This window comes from Sus scrofa, chromosome 17, assembly GCF_000003025.6.
Source record: "Sus scrofa isolate TJ Tabasco breed Duroc chromosome 17, Sscrofa11.1, whole genome shotgun sequence".
Taxonomy (NCBI): domain Eukaryota; kingdom Metazoa; phylum Chordata; class Mammalia; order Artiodactyla; family Suidae; genus Sus; species Sus scrofa.
Genome location: NC_010459.5, coordinates 5,711,759 through 5,734,003, shown reverse-complemented (window position 1 = coordinate 5,734,003; position 22,245 = coordinate 5,711,759). Strand labels below are relative to the sequence as shown.

The following is a 22,245-nucleotide window of genomic DNA, read 5'->3' as shown; positions in this document are numbered from 1 at the left end:
GCAGTGGAGGGTGATCCAGCCGTGTTTGGGCTTGGATTTAGAATGAGAAGAGAGGAGGTGTGGGGGGGAAATAGAATGGCTGAGGGAGTAGTAAAGGTTCTTGAAGCCAATCATGGGAAACTAACAGTATGTTGCCACTTGGGGGGCTTAAAAGGTGACCTTACTGAAGCCAATGCCAGAGACAGTGATTTGACAGTAGTGTTAGACTGTCTCGGAGAGAATTCTGAGGCTGGAAATCCAACTGGAGAAGTGCCCAAAGCATTGACTAAGTTTTTTTCAGAGATTGTGGAGGGAAAAATGGAGTTTCTGTCATAGCTGAGTGGAAATGAATCTGACTAGCATCCATGAGGATGCAGGTTCAATCCCTGGCCTTGCTCAGTGGGTTAAGGATCTGGTGTTGCCATGAGTTGTGGTGTAGTTTGCAGATGTGGCTCGGATCCTGTGTTGCTGTGGCTGTGGTGTAGGCCGACAGCTGCAGCTCCCATTCGACCCCTCGCCTGGGAACCTCTATATGCCATGGGTGCGGCCCTAAAAAGACCAAAAAAGAAAAAAAGAATGAAAGAAAAAGGCAGATATTTTCTAGCATCTAGCAGTGATATTCAGGTTACATATAGCTCTTGAGCCAAAATTGGTTATTTTACCTATCACCAGTTCACATGAACCTTCCAGATTGTGTAATAATTCTATTCTATGATTTGTAAAATGACTTATGATTTTATGTACAAGATGGGGCAGATGCCCTGGGTGGAAAATGAGCTTTTGTGCAAATTTTTTTGAGTATCAAATTCTATATTATTATTAAGAATATGTCTCTAACATATCCATATATATGTAACTAACCATCACCGGAAAACTGCTTTTAATAATTTCAAGATGGCACACTTCTCATTACAGCTATAGAGGTCCAGTTCCGTGGTACACCATAAATCTGGATTTGCCACCGTACAAAAGATGGCATGAATTGATGGTTGACAAGGCGCCAGCGGTATGCTATGATGTTTAAATCTTCTCTTTCCGACTTTCCTGAATATAATTGTGTTTAAAAGAATACTTCATAAAATTATCTACCAAATATTTTAAGACTCTGCTTTCCAGGTTTTTCTGCCATTTGTGATAAATTATTCTAGAGGAAAAGATGTCATTTTTCTGTAGCTTTTTGCTCTTGTTAATAGCCTTTATCTTTGTGTCTTTATCTCACATCATCTACCATCATCTGAATAGTTAAAATCAAATGTCATATTAAAGAATATTGTGTTTACATATATATTTTCTTTTTTTTTTTTTTTTTTTTTTTTTTTGTCTTTTTAGGGCTGTACCAACAGCCTGTGGAGGTTCCCAGGGTAGGGGTCTAATCAGAGCTATAGCTGCCCACCTACGCCACAGCTCATGGCAATGCCAGATCCTTAACCCACTGGGCGAGGCCAGGGATCAAACCCAAAACCTCATGGTTCCTAGTCGGATTCATTTCCACTGCGTTACGATGGGAACTCCTACATATATATTTTCAGATACTACTCTTTTTTTAACTTATGTATTGGTAAGTCAAAAAGTCTTTGTTTTCCTTTTTTTTTTTTTTTTTTTTTTAGGCAAGAAATAGATTTATTAAGATAGAATTCTTTTGAAAGATACAAGCAGGCAGGCAAGGAGGCTCTTTTAGCTATTTTCTTTATACCAGTATTAATTCTAAATGTCAACACTTCTTTATGTCTCTTAACTAATTTTTTAATTTATTTTTCAGCTAAAAGTTATAGTGAATTCCCTGAAGAATATGGTAAATGCATTTGTGCCAAGTGGAAAAATTCTGGAGATAGTGGATCAGAAATTGGTAAGAAATAGTATTTTTCACAGTAAATTGGTTTTTGGCTTCCCAGGCCAGGGATGGAACCTGGGCCAAAACAGTGACCCAAGCCGCTGCAGTGACAACACCAGATCCTTAACTCACTGAGTCACCAGGGGACTCCCTCTCATAATAAATTTTAAACACACGCATGTCCACATATACACACAAGAGTTCAGCAAAGACTCTGGTATTTATTCAAAGGCATAATTTGACAACCTCTTCTGAAGAGCTTGAACAAGTTTGCTTTTATCCTAGACCACTGTCAAAACTTTAGAGGGTCTTAAAATTCTGGAGCTTGGTAATATTACAGTAACAGGACATAAAATTGCATGGCAGATTTTGGCAATTAGCTGTTCTTTACTGTTTCATATAAGTTTGAACTGTTGGACTTCTCTCTTGTGGCACAGGAGGTTAAGGATCTGGCATTCTCACTGTAGCAACTTGGGTTGCTGCTGTGGCATGGGTTTAATCCCTGGCCTGGGAACTTCCATATACTGCAAGTGTGGCCAAAAAAAAAAGTATGAACTGTTTTGTAGAGCAATGGGCAAATACCCATATTTCATCTGAAAGTGCAGCATTTCCTTCTGTTATATATACTTAGGTTTGCCAGTTCACTATTGAAAATTTGGTGTCTTTTTTTTTTTTTTTTTTGTCTTTTTGCCTTTTCTAGGGCTGCTTCCCACAGCATAGGGAGGTTCTTAGGCTAGGGGTCTCGTCAGAGCTGTAGGTGCCAGCCTACTCCAGAGCCACAGCATTGCAGGATCTGAGCCTCATCTGTGACTTACACCACAGCTCATGGCAACTCCAGCTCCTTAACCCACTGAGCAAGGCCAGGGATCGAACCCGAAACCTCAGGGTTCCTAGTCAGATTCGTTAACCACTGCGCCAGGACGGGAACTCCAAAATTTGGTGTCTTCCTTAAGTACTTTGCCTGAGTATCTCAGGACATTGAGAGATGTTCTAGATATTTTGACCAAATGAGAGGTTCAGCTCTTCCCTGTCCCTTAGTAGCTGCATTGAAACTCACTTGGGTTGTGTATTTCTTGTGACTGTTCATTCACCAAGCCGTTTCATTTTCCTCCTGGTCACGCAGGAAGATTCCCTTTCTCAGAGCCTTTTTTGATTTAAGTGAAACCACTAGAAAATCTAGGGTCTGGTCCCTAGAGCCTCCAGAGAGATCCTCATCACCCTCTTTCAGTTTTTGCTTTGGGCCTCTCACTGGCTTGCAGGATGTGAGAAATTAGGGAGGACTCCAAGGCCTTCGGGCAGATGTTTTAACCTCACACTCATGTCATTTGGATAATGTTTTGGTTTTGGGCATTATCTGCTGTGTGGAGTGTATAGCACCCTCTGGGTACCAATAGCACCCCTTCACTGTGACAACCACATTTATCTCTAGACATCACTGAAGCTCCCCTGGAGGGACTGCCATCCCCGGTTGAGAATCACTGTCCTAGATAGAGGCTGGCCATTCGGGGCATACCATCCCTATGGCACTTGGATCTGCCAGTGCTCTCAGAGCCTTTGATGAAGGCTATCCTTTATGCTCCTACTAACCAGACTTCCCCCAGATACAGACATTAGCAGGAGCAGCAGTAGAAGCCCCTGTGTACCCTAATCCCCCAACCATCATGTCAGTGGCGGGTGCAGCAGGTGGTTTAGGTGCTTAGGCTTTGCCATCAGGCATTTGGAGTTTTGTTTATTCTTTAAGCATTTGATTTTACAGTTAGATCAGTCGTGTACTAGCTGTGTATCCTTTGCAAGTTTCTTTTTTTTTTTTTTTTTGGCTTTTGAGGGCTGCACCTGCGGTATATGGAAGTTCCCAGGCTAAGGGTCAAATTAGAGCTACAGCTGTCATCCTACCCCACAGCCACAGCAACGTGGAATCCAAGCGGCGTCTATGGCCTATACCACAGCTCACGGCAATGCCGGATCCCTGACTCACTGAGTGAGGCCAGGGATCAAACCTGCATCCTCATGGATGCTAGTCGCATTCATTCCCGCTGCCCCACGTTGGGAACTCCTTGATGAGATTTCTCATCAGGGAAAATTTACTAATAATATAAATTTCCTGTGTTGTTTATGAGGATTAAATGACTTACTGTATGTAAAGCCCAGTGCATGGCTGTAAAACATGGTTAATAAATGTTCAGTAAGTCGTTTTTGTTTGTTAAATTGGCAGGTATGTTCCACTTGTGCAATGCTTTGAATTCCTTGGGGGGGTGAAATGATGCAGTTAGATTATATTACATATAAATAATCATGTCATGAATAATGCAACTTGTGAATTTAAACACATTATCTTAGCAAGAGGCTATGAGTTTAAATCTTGATCCCATTGTTGGTGAATAGTTGCAGTTTAGAATAAAAGTGTATATGAATGGATAAAGACGTGGTCTGTATATACACACACTGGAATAAAACCCATAAAAAAGAATGGAATCCTGCCATTTGTGACAACATGGAAGGATCTGGAGGGTATTATGTTAAGTGAAATAAGTCAGAGAAAGGCAGATACCATGTGAATTCACTTATATGAGGAATTTAAAAAACAAAACAAATGAACAAACAGAACAGAAACAGAGACATATATACAGAGGATAAACGGGTAGTTGCCATTGGAGAGGGCGTTTGGGAAGGAAAGTAACAGGTGAGGAAGATTAAGAGGTTCAAACTTATAGTTACAAAATAAATGAGTCACATGTGAAATGCACAGTGTGGGGAAAGTGTTAATAATGTAACAACTTTGTATGGTGACACATGGTAACTAGACTTACTCCAGTGATCATTTTTAAATGAATCGTGAACTCCAGCGATAGTTTTTAAATGAATCACTGTGTTATGTACCAGGAACTGACACAGCGTTGTAGGTCCCCTATACCTCAAAACAAACAGACTCATGGAAAAAGAGAACAGATTTGTGGAGGTGGGAAGTAGGGGAGGGGGGAATTGGATGGAGGTGGTCAAAAGATACTGTCTTCAGTTACAGAGTAAATAGGTACCTGGGGTGTAATCTATCGCATGATAAAAGTCGTTAACACTGCTGTTATGTTACATAGGAAAGCTGTTGAGAGAGTAAATCCTGAGTTCTCATCACAAGGGACAATCTTTTTCTCCTCTTACGTTGTATTTTATGAGATGATGCATGGTTATTATTGTAATCTTTTTTTTTTTTTTTTTTTTTTTTTTTTTTTTTGTCTCTTTGCTATTTCTTGGGCCGCTCCCGCGGCATATGGAGGTTCCCAGGCCAGGGGTCGAATCGGAGCTATAGCCACCGGCCCACGCCAGAGCCACAGCAACGCGGGATCCGAGCCGCGTCTGCAACCTACACCACAGCTCACGGCAACGCCGGATCGTTAACCCACTGAGCAAGGGCAGGGACCGAACCCGCAACCTCATGGTTCCTAGTCGGATTCGTCAACCACTGCGCCACGACAGGAACTCCTATTGTAATCATTTTATGATGTATATCAATCAAATCATCATGCCAGAAAGTTTATATGTCCGCCATTGGATTTGCTCACATGTCCATTGTTAGCAAAGGATGAGGTAAAGCATCTCAGCCCAAGGTCAGCTGTTAACCATGACAAATACTTTGTGAATGACTAGAATACAGATTTGTTGCTGTGAGTATGGGGAGGAAATAGGACAGTAGTCCCCCTATTCTCAGGAGATACATTCAAGACCCCAGTTACCTGTACTTACATACCTATGATAAATTTAATTTTTAAATTAGGCACAGTAAGAGACTAATGACTAGTAATAAAATAGAACAATTTTACAGTACTCTGTAATAAAAGTTATGTGAATGTGCTTTCTCTCTTAAACTCTCTTACTGTACTGTTCTGTACTCACCCTTCTTGTGATAATGTAAATGCTTACGTGATGAGATGAAGTGAGGTGAACGACATAGGCTTTGGGACGTACTGTTAGGCCGTGATCCACCTGACGCTACTTTAGAAGGAGGAGCATCTGCTTCTGGTGATCCTGGATCATCAGCCATGACGAGGTTGATAGTTGGATGTCAGGCTCCCAGGTGGGACTCAGGGGGATGGCATGAGATTTTATCCTGCTGCTCGGAACAGCATGCAATTTAAAACTTAGGAATTGTTTACTTCTGGAATTGTCCACTTAATATTTTGGGGTTGTGGTTGATCGCATGTAACTGAAACCACAGAAAGTGAAGCCATGGGTCAGGAAGAACAGTAGTGAGGGTGTGATGCCAATGGCTAGAGGGCGAGTTTGAGTGAGACAGGTGCGTATTGCGATGTTCCTGTGTTGTGAGTCATGTTAGCACATTCAAGTGGGATTATTCCAGTTTCCTCTCTAGAGAATAGGGTGAAATGTAAGGCAGGAGAAAACAGTCAGAGGAGAATCATCAATCTCTGCATAATACCTGAGAACAGAGGCGTTTATGGGTGCACAGGCAAGAGTTACAGGGGCCAAATATTGAGTATTACTTAGAATCTTTCAGAAATACGTGATATGAAAGTGCTTTCAAAAATAAGCTTTGAGAGTTCCCTTTGTGGCTTAGTGGTAATAAACCTAACTAGTATCCATGAGGACATGGGTTCGATCCCTGGCCTTGGTCATTGGTTAAGGATTTGGTGTGGCACATAGATGTGCCTCAGATTCAGTGTGGCTGTGGCTGTGGCATGGGCCAGTGGCTACCGCTCCGATTTGACCCCTAGCCTGCGAACTTCCATATGCCATTGGAGCAGCCCTAAAAAGGCAAAAAAAAAAAAAAAAAAGAAAAGAAAAGAAAAAGAAACTTTGATCATCTGTTGTGTCAACAGTAGCTAGGACAAATTATATGTAAAAGAACCAAATCTCAAAGCAACACTCTGGTTGAATGATTATTAATGTATTTGTTTTTCAGCCTGGTCTGCTTGGCAACTTTCCTGGACCTTTTGAGGAGGAAATGAAGGGGATTGCAGCTGTCACTGGCATACCTTTAGGTAAAGCTCACTTGACAGCTTTTTAAAAATTTAATGAAGTACTTAAAAAAATTTTTTTGAGGTGTGGTATACATACAGTAAAGTCTACTAATCTTAAGTATACAGCTCAAAGGAGTTTACCTATTTATTTTTGTCTTTTTAGGGCTGCACCTGAGGCATGTGGAGGTTCCCAGGCTAGGGGTAGAACTGGGGCTGCAACTGCCGGCCTATGCCACAGCCATAGCAGCACTGGATCCCAGCCTCCTCTGTGACCTACACCACAGCCCATGGCAACTATGGATCCTTAACCCACTGAGCGAGGCCAGGGATGGGATCCGAGTCCTCATGGATACTAGTTGGGTTCATTAACCACCGAGCCATGACGGGGACTCCTCGATAGAGTTTTAAAAATGCAAACATGCATTCAATGATGATCAACTCAGATCAAGATACAGAAACAAATTCCAGCAATTCAGGATGCTCCATCCTGCCCCTATGCAGCTACTTTCGAGTCCCCGATAACCACTGTTGTGACTTCTGCGAGGTTGGTGTTACCTTCTAAATTTCTTATAAATGGAGCCAAACAGTATGAACTGTGGTGTCTGATTTCTTGCTCTTACCATTGTAAGTAGTAGTATCCTACTGTATGAATAGGATATTTATTGTTTCCAGGTTTGGGATATTAAGCGTAAAGCAGTTAGGAACATTCTTGCACATGTCCTTCGATAGGCGTGTGCACTCCTTCCTCTGGGATATGTACTGGGTTAAAAGGTGTATATTTAGCCTTGTAAACTCTGCCAACCGATTTTCCAAAGTGATTGTATCCATTGACAGCATAATACAAGAGTTTTAGTTTCTTCCATTTGATGCTTCTCCTCTTGATAGTGTCAGGTCTTTTTTATTTGTGCCATTTTGTTGAGTGTCTTCTATTCACCCATTGTTGTTTAATTGGCATTTTGTTGATGACTCATGAGATTGAACATTGACCTTTTCCTTCCATGTTTCCTTCCTTCATTTCCTCCTTTGTGGTTGTTACATTTAATGCCCATTTTATTAGTTTGATACAAGTCCTTTGTCAGATATATGTATTCCAAATATCCTCTCCCAGCCTGTAGCTTGCCTTTTTATTTTTATTTTTTTAAATTTTTACTTTTTGGGGGGCGCGGGTGCGGCATATGGGAGTTTCCAGGCTAGGGGTTGAACTGGAGCTACAGTTGCTGGCCTACACCACAGCTACAGCCACAGCAATGCCAGATCCTACCTGCATCTGTGACCTACATCTCCGCTCATGGCAATGCTGGATCCTTAACTCACTGAGCAGGGCCAGGGATTGAACTAGTCAGGTTCATTTCCACTGAGCTGCAATGGGAAATCTGCATTTTTATTTTCTTATTGGTGTCTTGATGAACAGAAAGAAATTCTTAATTTTTTTCTTTCTTTTTTTTTTTTTTTGGCTGCTCTCGTGGCATGCGGAAGTTCCCAGGCCAGGGATTGAACCCACACCACAGCAGCAGCCCTAGCCAGGGCAGTGACAATGTCGAATTCTAAACCCACTGAGCTACAAGGAACGCCTGAAAATTCTTAAGTTTAATGAAGCCCAGTTTTTCAAATTTTTTTTTTTATGGATAGTGCTTTTTGTACCCACTTAAGTGATCTTTGCCCACCCCAAAAGAAAGTCTTCGGTTTTCTTCTATATATGTTTTATGTTTGCTTTTTACATACAGGCCCATGATGTATCTTGATTTAATTTTTGTATATGGTATGAGGTAGGGATGAAGGTTCAGGTTTTTTCCATATGGAATGTCCAGTTGACAACACCTTTTATTAAAAAGACTATCCTTCTCTCAGTAAATTGCAGTAGTGCCTTGATATAAATCACATGGTTGCAAATATCCGCTTCTGTTTGGGGACTTTATACTAAATTTCACTTGTTTGTCTTTCCTTATACCAGTACTGTGCTACTGCAATTACTAAAGCTTTATAGTAACTCTTAATGTTAGGTAGTGTAAGTTCTCTGTTTTTATTTAAAATTCTCTTACATATTTTACACCCTTTGCATTTCCATATAAAATTTAGAATCAGTCTGTTAACTTTGACAGAGGAGCCTGCTGCTATTTTCAGTGGGATTAGAATACTCAGTTTTCTAACCCACAGACTTGGTATATGAGATTAAACTGTTATTTAGGTTATTGATTTCTCCGAGCAGTATTTTTTTTTTTTTAAGGAAAAAGATCTTGCAAATCGTTGATTCATCAGATTCCTTGTTATATCACCTATCATCTCCAGATGTGGGAGCTGTTTTTAAACTTTAAATTTCCAATTTATAGCAATTTAATGAAAAAGACTTTTTCTGTCACTTCAAACTTTTTATTTTTAAGCTGCCAAAGCAATAGAGTTATTGTAAGTAGCCTGTATATATCTTGGTTTTACAAGAGATGATTGAGAATTTCTGAAAATCAATAGTATTTACAACAGAAGTGCATAGATTTTTTTGTTGTTGTTTTTGCTTCTTTGTAGCCTACATGAGAAGTGTCTTTAATTCCTTTATTATCTAAAGAATTCTAACAAATGAACACCACATATAAGGATCTCGAGAAAAATGGATTGAGAAGATTAACAGATGATTCATCATAAAATAAGAGTGGAATTTCACAAAAACGGAAATTAAATGGAAATATGGGATTAGGGTGGGAAAAAATGTTTAGCATAACATGTTAAATGGAACTGAGAAAAAGCATGTTGTTTAACCTGCAAATTAAATGCTAAATGGCATTATTATTATCCAGTTTGGGAAAATTATTCAAAAATTAAAATGTTTCTCAATAGAGTTTCTTGATAAGCTCTGCACTTACTCTATTAATAGGTCCCTTATCTCCTTTCTCACCTCAGAAATATTAGTCATGCTCTTGCTGGGTAAAATACATTTTCAGCAGTCACCCAAAAGCCAGATATATTAAATTATCATATTTGAGCCCTACAAAGTAAACTAAAAACATACTGACAAAAAATGTGGACACTATGTTGTAATATAATTCCAACATGCCCAGATGTTCAAGTTGCCCGATAGCTCCCTCTCTAGGGACTTGTGTTGAGTCTGCAGAGAGCACAGGCTGAGATACCTCCACTCTACCAGCTCCTCAGGCTCGTTCAGACTGTCTGCAGACTCTTAAGTTTGCCCACGCAAAAACTCTCACGATGATGATAGTAAAACCTGTTCTTAAAAAAGAATTTTCTAACAATGTCTTGGTTCTGTATATTGACCAAAAAATATCCTGTCTTTTCTTGCAGGAGAGATTATTTCCTACAATATTTTCTATGAATTTTTTACCATTTGTACTTCAATAATAACAGAAGATAAAGGAGGTAAATAAATGTGTGCTGAGGGAGGGTGGGCAGTGCAAGGTATGAAGTAAAAGAAAAATCTTTAAATAAATGCAGTGATAACTTGTAAAACACAGGCTCAGTATGCACATACCATATGTGTGTTGCATCCAGTTTTAGAGTCCTTGGTAAGTTTTCGAAAGTGCATTGAAGATGATTTAAAACCACTGTTTTGCCTATTGAAGTTTAATACAGGTTTGCAAAACTCTTGGAGGTAGTGTTTCAGCACTATAAACATTCTTGCTCTTCCTTGTAGTCTTCTGATACGCATGTTTATGCTTCGATGGAAGTACTCACGGGGCAGGACAAATTTTCCCCCATAATTTCCCAGCCAAGGGACCCTGTGTAGACAAGCTTCACTTCCCCATGTTTTTCCTGACAGGCCCCCAGAGTACAAGGCACGGGATGATTTACCCTGATTCACTCTTCCTTTTGACCTGTACTTTGGGTATAGCTATAGGTGAAAATTCCTGAGGGCAGCATGTTGGTAAGTCACATTAGGTGAGGCTGAGATAGCTGTTCTGGGTAGGACCTTGTCAGAGTGAACCCCAAAGAGACCCCCGTCCCTTTCCCATTTTCTTACCTGGAACCCTGTGCTCTTAGGTGTTGTAGGGGAATCTGGCCTGTGTAACAGGGACAGCAGTTTGATCTTGTGAAGGGTTGTGATACCAGGTGCTGCTAAAGTCTTGTGGTTGGATTGCGCCTTTGTGAATATCATTAACCAGAAAGTGTCCAGATTTGATTTAGAATCAGTTACGCTGTCATCATTGTGATACCTGTCTCTTCTGCTTACTTTCAATTAGGTCATCTGCTACATGGGCGGAACATGGATTTCGGACTATTGCTTGGGTAAGCAGAGAATGTGGTGTGTATCAGCCCTTGAGAAGAGTAGATTGTATTACATTGATGAAAAGTAAGTCCCAGATCATTCCCAGAATATGACCAGAAGTGAAGATCCTAGATTCCTTAGTTTTGGAGACGAGAGTTTGTTGCTGAGTTGCACCCAGTGAACAGAAACCTGGAGTATGCTCGAAGGCCCTCCATGTATGTCTAGTTTATTGCCTAGAAGGAAAAGTAGCATTCTATTTCCTGTGTCTTCCTGACCTTCCTGGAAAAAATATAACAGGACTTTATAAAATTAAAGACCTAAATATTAATCTGGGGTTTGCTATTTCTAGGCTGTGTTGTGTCGGAAGTTACTTAACTTCTCTGAGCCTTAGTTTTATCGTGTGGGAAATGGAGCATAAAACCACCCGTGTTGAAAAACATCCTTTCGAGGACTGAACATTTGGGATTAGGGCGATAAGGCACCTCGTCTAATGTTTGACGTCATCACATTCATCATTATTACCATTGTTCTTAAATGTCACTGAAATTTGTCTTTTGTAGGTGGAATATAAATAACAATACCTGGGTCGTAACTGAGCAACTGAAACCTTTAACAGTGAATTTGAACTTCCAAAGAAACAATAAAACTGTCTTCAAGGCGGCAAGTTTTGCTGGCTATGTGGGCGTGATGACAGGATTCAAACCAGTAAGGAATCTCTTCTTACATAGTTTTACAGGTAGCTCTCGTCTAAGGAAATGAGGACCTGAAAAGAATATGAAGCCCCAGTTCATCCCATTGTACTTCTTGTCTGTCACCTTGCTTCATAGGTGTGAATTCCTGTGGTAGAGAAGAGTAGGAAGGAAATGAAGGTTTCTGAGCCTCTGCTGGAGATAAATCACACCTCTGGGTATCAGGGACTGGGAGTGTAAATCCAGAATCTGGTCATGGGTCTGCCCCTCAGGCGAGTCAGGCATCACATCTCTGCACTTGACCAAGAACATCCCACCTACTTACTCACGCACTAATATGAAAATGCTTTGAACTTCTGAAAAAGCTCTGTTAATAGGAAGTGATAGGGGAGTTCCCATTGTGGCTCCGCAGGTTAAGAATCCAACTTACTCGAGTTCCCTTCGTGGCTTAGAGGTTTACAAACCCAACTAGTATCCATGAGGATGTATGTTCGACCTCTGGCCTCGCTCAGTGGGTTAAGGATTCGGTGTTGCCGTGCGCTGTGGTGAAGGTCGCAGATGTGGCTCGGATCCTGTGTTGCTGTGGCTGTGGTATAGGCTGGTGCCGAGGTCCAGCCCCAGCAGCCAGGGAGCGCCGAAGGAGAGGATGGGCTACAAACGGCGCGGAAAGAATTGGAGGCAACTCCTCAGCTGCATGCTGCAGATGACCCAATTTATTAAATGAAAAGCATCAGTTTTTATACCATTTCACAATCAGATTTCGTGTAAGATTTAACATTAACATTTGATTTAAAGCCCTTTTGTTCCCTCCACCCGAGATACAAAAAAGAAGGTTAGTTAAAACATGTTCCTTTCAACTTCAGATTTTCCTTCAAGATTACAAACTTAAAGTTTCACACTGTATTTTTCTTAAAAGGTCAACAACAGTAGCTATTCTATTCTATATTAAGAACAAAGCTTTAATAAGTAATAAACTATGATACCTAACATTCTTTAACTAAAGGTGTATGTGGTTAACAAAACGCATGAAAGCTTTGGGCTCATGGCATTCTTAAAACCACGATTTATTTGGCGCCAGCAAGCTAAGCATGTAACCTATTGTACTGATTTACGTAAGTTCCAAACCACCAATTTCAATAGAAAGGAGTATTATACCCAAAAATTAACAAATGCCCCCACAAGGGATGAAAGTTACAAGTGACACTGTTAAAAATATATCTATTATAGAAAATAGCAATTTATAGGCCAAACAACATTTTCCCAGCCCCAAACTTCTTTTTAAGTAAAGGGACTGAAATCATATAAGTTTCCCCTGTATACTCTCACAAAATAGGTGCCATAAATTGTTACTCCAAAACAAAGGCTTTTTCCATTACATTGTTTAAACAACTTCATTCTGTTTTGGTTCAAGTGTTTTACGTGCCCAGGGCAAATCTTTAGCAGTAAGAAAGCTGTGAATAGAGATAGAAAAGGAAAGATAAACACAGAAAAATAGATTAACATATTTTTAGGGGATATCATTTTTATTTTCCTGGAACCGAAGTCTTTCAAGGGATTGCTCTGCAATCCTTCTTCTTTCTTCAGCTTGTCTGTAGCTCTGCTAACCAGACAAGCCTCACGCATCCGCAATCCTTCTTCTTTCTTCAGCTTGTCTGTAGCTCTGCTAACCAGACAAGCCTCATGCAGGTGCCGACTGTGGCTTTGCTTTCTTTACTGGAGCAGCCCTATGGCTCCCGACAGGCTGGCAGCTGTAGCTCCAATTCAACCCCTAGCCTGGGAACTTCCATATGCCCTAAAAAAAAAAGAAAAAAGAAGAATACAACTTACTGTCCCTTACAAACCCAACTAGTATCCATGAGAATGTGGGTTCAATCCCCGGCCTTGCTCAGTAGGTTGCAGATGTGGCTTGGATCTGGCGTTGATGTGGCATAGGTCTCAGCTGCAGCTCCAGTTCAGTCCCTAGCCTGGGAACTTCCATATGCCACAGAGATAGCCGTAAAAAGAAGAGAAGAGAGAAAAAAACAAGGTGATAGGATCATGGTTTTGATTTATCTTTGCACCCCCACCTCGTTCCCCAATCCAGGCCCTGATGTAACAGTATAAATTATAGCAGAGTGAGAGGGCCTTAGACAGGAAGGTTGAGGTTTCTGACTTCATTGCTTTGTTTTCTTTTCAGGGACTGTTTAGTCTTACACTAAATGAACGTTTCAGTTCAAATGGCGGTTATATAGGTGAGTAGAGAGTTCTTAAAAAATGGGAGTTTCATAGATGTTTTAAGAGGTGGGCTAGACAGTACCTTCTGCTTAGTAGTTTAATCTTATAGCTGAAACCCAGCCTCTGTACACCAGCACCAGTTAGGCTCAGAGACAGTCTTGGGTGAGGCTGAAAGAACAGCTCTATTGCTTTGCTATGGAAAGGAGGCCACAGCAGGCCTGTGTCCTCCCTTGAGAGGGGATACAAGGGTTTTATAGATTTAGCTCAAAAAAACAGGGCTAAGGATTGATAAGGATTAGGGAACCTGCATTCTTTTCCCTCCGTAGATCATTTCGAAGTTGTCAAGGCTGGAGTCAGGGGGTCTGGTGACAGTTTCTGGTGGTCTTTGGGATCATCGCACCTTGAAGATTTCTCACAAAAGAAAAGGGTATCGGAGTGTTTCAAAGGGGGAAAAAATACCAGGCACACAATATAACTCTTAACTAGAAAAGTAACCATTAGTAAAAGAAAGCAATTAAGTAAGAAAGAAGTCATTTGTGTGAAGCCAGTTAGAGTGAGTGGGCCAAGGCAGGGCATAACGTCATGGAGACTGCGTTAACTAGTTTTTAGCTATAACAGTATTTCCTAATCATTAACTCTTGAGTCAGCCTTTTGAGAGGAGGGGAGTCCTGAAAGGCTAAAGGGAAAGCCTTTTACTTCAAAACACAAGGACATGGGGGCTTGTACAAGGTCTCAGTCTCTTCCAGGTCTTGTGACACTGTGTGTGTTTGATCTCTTCCAGGGATCCTAGAATGGGTTTTGGGAAAGAAAGATGCCAAGTGGATAGGGTTTATCCTTCGATCAGTTCTGGAAAATAGCACAAGGTAATCTGTTTGCTTTATGGTCAAATTTAATATTGTATTTTTTCTTAAGATATGATTGGCATATAACATTATTAGTTTAAGGTATACTACAAAATGTTTTGGTATTTGTGTGTGTGGCATAATGATCACTACAGTAAGTCTGGTTAATATTCATTACCACACAGAGTTACAATTGTCTTTTTCCATGTGATGAGGACTTTTAAGATTTACTTTGCAGCCTTCAAATATGCAATACAGTATTTTTAACTGTAGTCACCATGGGTGCATTGCATCCCCAGGATTTTTTTTTTTTTTTTTTTTTTTTGTCTTTTTTGCTATTTCTTGGGCCGCTCCTTCGGCATATGGAGGTTCCCAGGCTAGGGGTCTAATCGGAGCTGTAGCCACCGGCCTACGCCAGGGCCACAGCAACGCGGGACCCGAGCCGCGTCTGCAACCTACATCACAGCTCACGGCAACGCCGGATCCTTAACCCACTGAGCAAGGGCAGGGACCGAACCCGCAACCTCATGGTTCCTAGTCGGATTCGTTAACCACTGCACCACGACGGGAACTCCCCACATCCCCAGGATTTACTTTGTAACTGGACGTTTGTATCCTTTGACCTCCTTAACCCATTTTGTCCCATCTTTCACCCCCCTGCCTCTGGCAACTACCAGTCTGCCCTCTGTATTTTCGAATTTGTTTTGTTTTGGTTTTTTTTTAGATTCCACACATGAGTGTGATCGTATGATACTTGTCTTGCTCTGATTTATTTCATTTAACAAAATGCTCTCAAGGTCTATCCATGTTGTCACAAGTGGCAAGATTTCATTCTTTTTTATGGCTAAATAATATTCTGCTGTACATTTACCAATTTTTTTTAATCCATTCGTCTTGAGATGGACACTTAGGTTGTTTCTATAACTTGGCCTGCAGGGAACATGGTGCTTGTATCCTTTTGAGTTAGTGTTTTCGTGTCCTTCAGATACATTCTCAGAAGTGGAATGACTGGATCATACGGTGGTTACAGTTTTTTGAGGAGCTTCCGGTCTGTTTTTCATAGTGGCTGCACCAACTTACCTACCTACTAACAGTGCACAGGGGTTCCCTTTTCTCCACATCCTGGCCAGCACTTGTTACTGCTTGTCGCTTTGATAATAGCCAGTCTGACAGGTGTGAGGTGATACCTCCTGGTGCTTTTGATCTGCATTTCCCTGATGAGTGTAGTGTTGAGCCTCTTTTCAGCACCTGTTGGCCATCTGTATCTTTGGAAAAATGTCTGCTGTAGCTGTCTGGTTTCCCAAACATGATTTATTGAAGAGACAGTCCTTCTGTAGGATATATTGTTGTTCCTTTTCCATAAATTAATTGAGCATATATACCTGAGTTTGTTTCTGGGCTTTCTGTTTTGTTCCATTGAACTATTTGTCTGTTTTTATGCCAGTACCATTGTTTTGACTACTATAGCTTTTTATTTATTTGTTGTCTTTTGTGTTTTTAGGGCCGCACCTGCAGCATGTAGAGGTTCCCAGCCTAGGGGTCTAATCAGAGCTGTTGCTGCTGGCCTACGCCAGAGCCACAGCAATGCCAGATCTGAGCTGTGTCTGTGACTTACACCACAGCTCATGGCAACACCGGATCTTTAACCCACTGAGTGAGGCCAGGGATCAAACCCAAAACTTCATGGTTCCCAGTCGGATTTGTTTCCTCTGTGCTGCGATGGGAACTCCTTTTTTCATTTATTTAAAAAAATTATTTTTTTCTCTTTTGTCTTTTTAGGGTATAGCTTTTTAAAATAGTTTGAAATATAGTTGTTATTTTTCAAGATTGCTTTGGCTATTCAGGGCATTTTGTGATTCTTTACAAATTTTAGGATTGTTTATTCTATTTCTGTGAAAAATGCCGTTGTAATATTGATGGGGATTGGAGTGAATCTGTGGAGTGCTTTGGGGGTAGTATGGACATTTAAACATTAATTCTTCAAGTCCATGACCATGGGTTGTCTTTCCATTTATTTGTCTTCTTCCATCCATATTCTATTGTTCTTAGGAAGAGAGGCCTTTCACCTCCTTGGTTACATTTATTCTCATGTATTTTATTCTTTATAATGTAATTGGAATTGTTTCCTTTTTCTGATAGTTTGTTATTAGTGTATAGAAACACAACTGATTTTGTCTACTGATTTTGTGTCCTGCAACTTAACTGAATTTATTAGTTCTAACAGGTTTTTTTTGGGGGGATGGAGTTTTTAGAGATTTCTATATATAGTATTATGGCATCTGCAGATAGTGATCATTTCACTTCTTCCTTTCTGATTTGGATACCTTTTATTTCTTTCTCTTACCTAATTACTCTAGCTAATATGGCCAGTAATACTATATTGAAAGAAAATGAAGAGAGTGTGCAGCTTTGTCTTGTTCCTAATCTTAGAGGAGAAGCTTTCAGTGTTTGACTATGGAGTATAATGTTACGTGTGGGCTTGTCATACATGGCCGTTATGCTGAGGTGTGTTCCTACTCTACCTACTTTTTGAGAGATTTTTTTTAATCATAAACAGATGTTGAATATTGTCAAATGCTTTTTCCGCATCTGTTGAGATGATCATTTTAATCCTTCATTTTGTTTCATTAACTTCATTAGTATATCGAATTGGTTTGTAGATGTTGAGCCACCCTTGTATCATGGTGTATAGTCCTTTAATATAGTTTATTTTAAATTACTCATATTAAAATATAAAAATATTTCCCAACCTTATCTTTCACTGAGGAACTATTTCAGAATTTCTTAGGTGAACTTTTGACATTCACTTGGAGTTCCTCATGTTTTGTTTAAGTTTATCGCAAGGATATGAAAAATTTGTTTAAAAAGTGCTAAGGACAGTGCCACTATGAAAGGTATCTGTGAATTTTTCTTGGTGTACTGAAAAAAAAAACAAAAAAACAAAAAACAAACCCATACAGAAAAGAAAAATTTGTGCAATAAAATCTTCATGAAAATCATAATACCTATTAACCAGGAAGTTATATTCTGTGCTGGTGCAGAAATCTTATAATAGCGAAAATGCCTTTAGCTCATACTACATCCAAACAACCTAGAATAAATGGGCCTCAGTCCTATTTTTAATGATTTCCAAGGCATAAGATTTAGTAGTCTTCTTTGAAAATCCCCCCCCCCCGCCTTTTTTGCTTTTTTTAGGGCTGCATCTGCAGGCTAGGGGTCAAATCAGAGCTGCAGTTGCCAGCCACAACCACAGCCATAGCCATGCTAGATCCAGACCACATCTTTGACCTACACCACAGCTCATGGCAATGCCAGATCCTTAACCCACTGAGCAAGGAGGCCAGGGATCGAACGAACCTGCATCCTCATGGATACTAGTTGGGTTCTGAATCTGCTGGGCCATAGCAGAAACTCCTCTCATTTCCATTTTTAATATCCCCGATTTCTAAGAAGTTTACTTTCTATTCCTAAACCTTATGTATAGTAATTTTATTATTTCCCCTAGTTCTATTGTTGAGTGAAAGGTATAGACTCTAAGGGCAGAAGGTGATCTCCTGCAGTCATTTTGTGTTTCCTTCAGATGAGAAGAAATATTTCAGATCTCAGTGTTTTCACTGCACAAGAGTCAGGGATTGTTTCTCCCTGAGCCACTGTTTACCATCCTGTTTTAAAAACACGTTTCTCGGGAGTTCCTCTTGGGGCTCAGTGGAAATGAATCTGAATAGTATCCATGAGGATGCAGGTTCAGTCCCTGTCCTAACTCAGTGGGCAGGGATACAGTGTTGGCATGAGCTGTGGTGAAGGTCGAAGACAGGGTTAAGATCCAGCATTGCTATGGCTGTGGTTTAGGCCAGCAGCTGTAGCTCTCATTCAACCCCTAGCCTGGGAACTTCCATATGCCGTGGGTATAGACCTGAAAACAAACAAACAAACAAAAAAACAAGACAAAACAAAAAAAAACCACACACACCCAAAACCCAACAAACCAAAAAACATGTATCTCAGGTACTTGTTTTCCCTTAGTTTCCACAGCTAAAAAAATTTCCATTCCAAGTCAACTAAAAATGTTTCCTTTGTTTTAAATGTTTCTATATAGTTATGAAGAAGCCAAGAATATATTGACCAAAACAAAGCTATTGGCCCCAGCGTACTTTATCCTGGGAGGCAACGTGTCTGGGGAAGGTTGTGTGATTACACGAGACAGAAAAGAGTCTTTGGATGTGTATGAGTAAGTATGTTTGTTAAAGTAAAATAAATAGCAAATAGAGCATAGGCTAACATATAAACAGGTTTAAGGCATAAAGCCTAAGAGGAATCTCTTTTTTGTATCTAGACTCGACCCCAAGCAGGGTAGATGGTATGTTGTACAAACAAATTATGACCGTTGGAAAAATACCTTCTTCCTTGATGATCGCAGAACACCTGCAAAGATTTGTCTAAACCAGACAACCCAAGAGGTAACTTTCTCCATGTCAATATGTAGAAAGAAACAGTGACCATCAGAAATGATCTCTGTTCTGGGAGTTCCCATTGTGGCTCAGCAGAAATGAATCCGACTAGTATCCGTGTTTTAAATATAAAGAGCAAAATTTTGCCGTACTTTTCCCCTTTTCTTATTTAAAACTGGATACCACTCTGTGGAATTGAATGGCAGGTGTTTAAAAGGGGAGGAAGAGAAAGAAAGAAAAAGTGGGATATATTAGAATCCTTACCTGTAGTGGTGATGCCCAAAGGACAGTCGTTTATGGGTGAGGTTGGTTGAAGAGTATCTTCATCTCGTGACCCATTTGTGTGGCTAAGATGCCAACATGTGTTTATAAAGTACTGAAAAAAGTTCTTTGTGTTTTAGAATATCTCATTTGCAACCTTGTACGATGTCCTGTCAACAAAACCTGTCCTCAACAAGGTATTTTTAAAATATATATTTGCTTTTAGGAGAAGAGTTTGATTCCATAGCATATCTTTCCCTGTTGTCTTGAATCAATCAGAGCTAGAATCCTAAGTTATGTCTGGCTTACTGCTGCCTATTCAGATGTTCTTAGGTGGCTAAAACTGTAACTCTCAGGATGCGGCAGAGAAGCTGGTCATTGAGGCTTGATGTACAGTTTGGTCAGAGTATTGTTTCCAGTTTTACTTACATGGCATTTGGATTGAGTCTCGCATGTTAATCTTGCTTTCTCCATCTAGGAGAAATGGGATGCTGTCTGCTGCAACTAACACCTAATACTTGACAAAACCAAGGCTGCACTTTTTTCAGTCAGCTTTGTGTCTTAGTGGATTAGGGTTTCTCTTCAACTTTATTGTATCCTTTTATCCTTTCCCTACCCTACAGCTAAAATATGCCAAAGTTTCCTAATCATCCAGTTGGCTAATAGTCTCCCTGTCCTTGTGTGTTTCTCATTTCCCTGATTTCCCCTTCTGTTCCTTCTCTTTTCCTTGGTCCTTTTCCTTAACCCTCCCTAAAAATCATGTGCCTCAGTCACCTCTGCCTGGACAAACTGTCCTGCCCCTCAGCATTTCCTTGGCTCCTGAGGAAGTCTTCCCTGCTGTGCTGCTCATTTTGCCCATGCCATCTTCACGCGAGCTCACAGTTGGGTTACTTAGAGAGTCTGTGTGAGTTTGGGTGTGTGCCTTGGAATCTGCATGCCCGCATAGTTTCCCACTGCAGTAGAAATGCTTTAAAGGTAAGGACAGCCAACGCCAAACTGTTTATACCCACAGTACACTGTTAGTCTTTGCAAATTATGCACTGAAGAGGGTTGAGTGAGTCTTCAAGCCTTGGCAGTGAAGCGATCAATATGCTGCTCAGAATCAAGACCTTGTAGAGAACTGAAGATTCCCTCCCACCCTTGTTTACATTCATGACTTGGAAAAATGCTTCTATTGAAGTCAGTTGTTGTAATTATTACTAACTTATTATTAGTTATGTGGATCTTTATATTAAGATAGAAAATATTATATAATATCATATATGAATTATTTAATAGTAACTTTATAAGCACTTCCGTAAATAAAGAAAGGCTTATATGAGTCAGGTCATCCAGAATTTAAAATATCCTTAAAAAAAAAAAAAACCTTTTCTTTTCAGCTGACAGTATTCACAACCTTGATAGACGTTATCAAAGGTCAGTTTGAAACGTACCTGCGGGACTGCCCAGACCCCTGTATAGGTTGGTGAGCACACGCCTGGATTCCAGGATGCGCCCTCTGTGACATCAGGACTGGAGCTCACACGTGGCTGAGCAGTGCAGCCGTCTCATCTCCTTGCAAAGACTGAGACTCTGGGCAGGTTCTCTTTGAGGCATGAGCTTGTCCTTTTCAGTATGTTTACACGTTATAGGATGTCTTGGCTGTGATGATTGATTATTCTTATATAGGTAGTTTATGTCTTTAGGTGGAGCACAACAATCAGCCAGAATGTACTGTTTTTTTTTTTTTTTCCACTCCGACATGTGGGGATGGGGATGGGCAGGTAAACTACTGGAGGACCCACCTCCGTGTAATAAAGCAGGATTCTCTGTGGGCATTGAATCTTGTACATTCGTGTGAGTATTAGTTAAACAGTCCACATTATTCAGTTTTTCACTTTTATCTACATATTTGTATGATTTTCTATCTTTTCTGCCTGGTTCTAACTCCTATTAAAATTTACATAGCATTGCTTTGCTGACAGCAGAGTATTTCACTAATTTTGATTGAAGGGTGATGAGACAGCCATTCAGCTGTATGTTCCTCCTAATGGGCAACTCATGGGCTTTTGACTCTGGATAGAAGTACTTGTGGGGGTTCATGATGTAGCCAGTCTTTCATACTCAGAATTGAAGTGTTTCCTTTTTTATAATTAGCCTACCTCCCATTAACCCCAGGAAGTTATTAAATAAATTTTAAAACCAGTCCCAGGTTTTGTGAATCAGTAGTAAATAATCAGGTCAGACACTTGTGGAAAATGAGGAGGGAACCACTACTTTAAAATCTCTTAAGTATAATTCATTTACATAGATTTTTAGTTCTTCTGATCAACATGTATAGTTTTTTTTAAATTGAGTTACAAAAAAAATCTCAGAAATCTATTTAGGAGAAGTACGAATAGAACTTATTAACCTTTCAGTCTTTCACAATTAGTTGTGAAATGTATGTCAGTGGGGCAACACGGTGGCCACTTCATTTCTGTATCATGTCAGTTGTGTTCACGAGAGTCAATAAACAGTCATTGGAAGAAGTGTCCGTCAGTAGTCGTGTATGATGATTGATGTACCTGTCGGTGTGAGGGTGGGGTTATGGAGAAATCCAAGCTGAGTATAATATTTGAATTAAATTGCAAGGGTTATGTAAGTGGGTTATTCAACTTATGACTAAATGGTTATAATCTTACATGACTGATCCTTATTACCACTTAACCCGGTGGTATCAACCCATTGTGTAGGTGTCCAGAGGAAGCTTCCCCGCCACCAAGATAGGAGGTGCCTCTATAAAACGGCAGTGATGCCAGTTTAGTGACGCAAGGAGAATTACA

The 22,245-nt window shown here is 40.2% G+C and overlaps 1 protein-coding gene across 1 annotated transcript in view; it reads left to right on the top strand.

Annotated features, from left to right (window-relative positions):
• ASAH1 (N-acylsphingosine amidohydrolase 1) overlaps nt 1-21,956 on the top strand; it is a 37,764-nt gene extending 15,808 nt beyond the window's left edge. The window contains exons 3-14 of the mRNA XM_003134187.6: nt 895-985; nt 1,739-1,825; nt 6,720-6,798; nt 10,066-10,140; nt 10,962-11,007; nt 11,548-11,692; nt 13,853-13,907; nt 14,672-14,753; nt 18,829-18,960; nt 19,066-19,189; nt 19,582-19,638; nt 20,821-21,956. Of these exons, the coding sequence (XP_003134235.3) occupies nt 895-985; nt 1,739-1,825; nt 6,720-6,798; nt 10,066-10,140; nt 10,962-11,007; nt 11,548-11,692; nt 13,853-13,907; nt 14,672-14,753; nt 18,829-18,960; nt 19,066-19,189; nt 19,582-19,638; nt 20,821-20,910 (1,063 nt within the window). The 3' untranslated portion in view covers nt 20,911-21,956. The remainder of the gene's footprint in view (nt 1-894; nt 986-1,738; nt 1,826-6,719; nt 6,799-10,065; nt 10,141-10,961; nt 11,008-11,547; nt 11,693-13,852; nt 13,908-14,671; nt 14,754-18,828; nt 18,961-19,065; nt 19,190-19,581; nt 19,639-20,820) is intronic.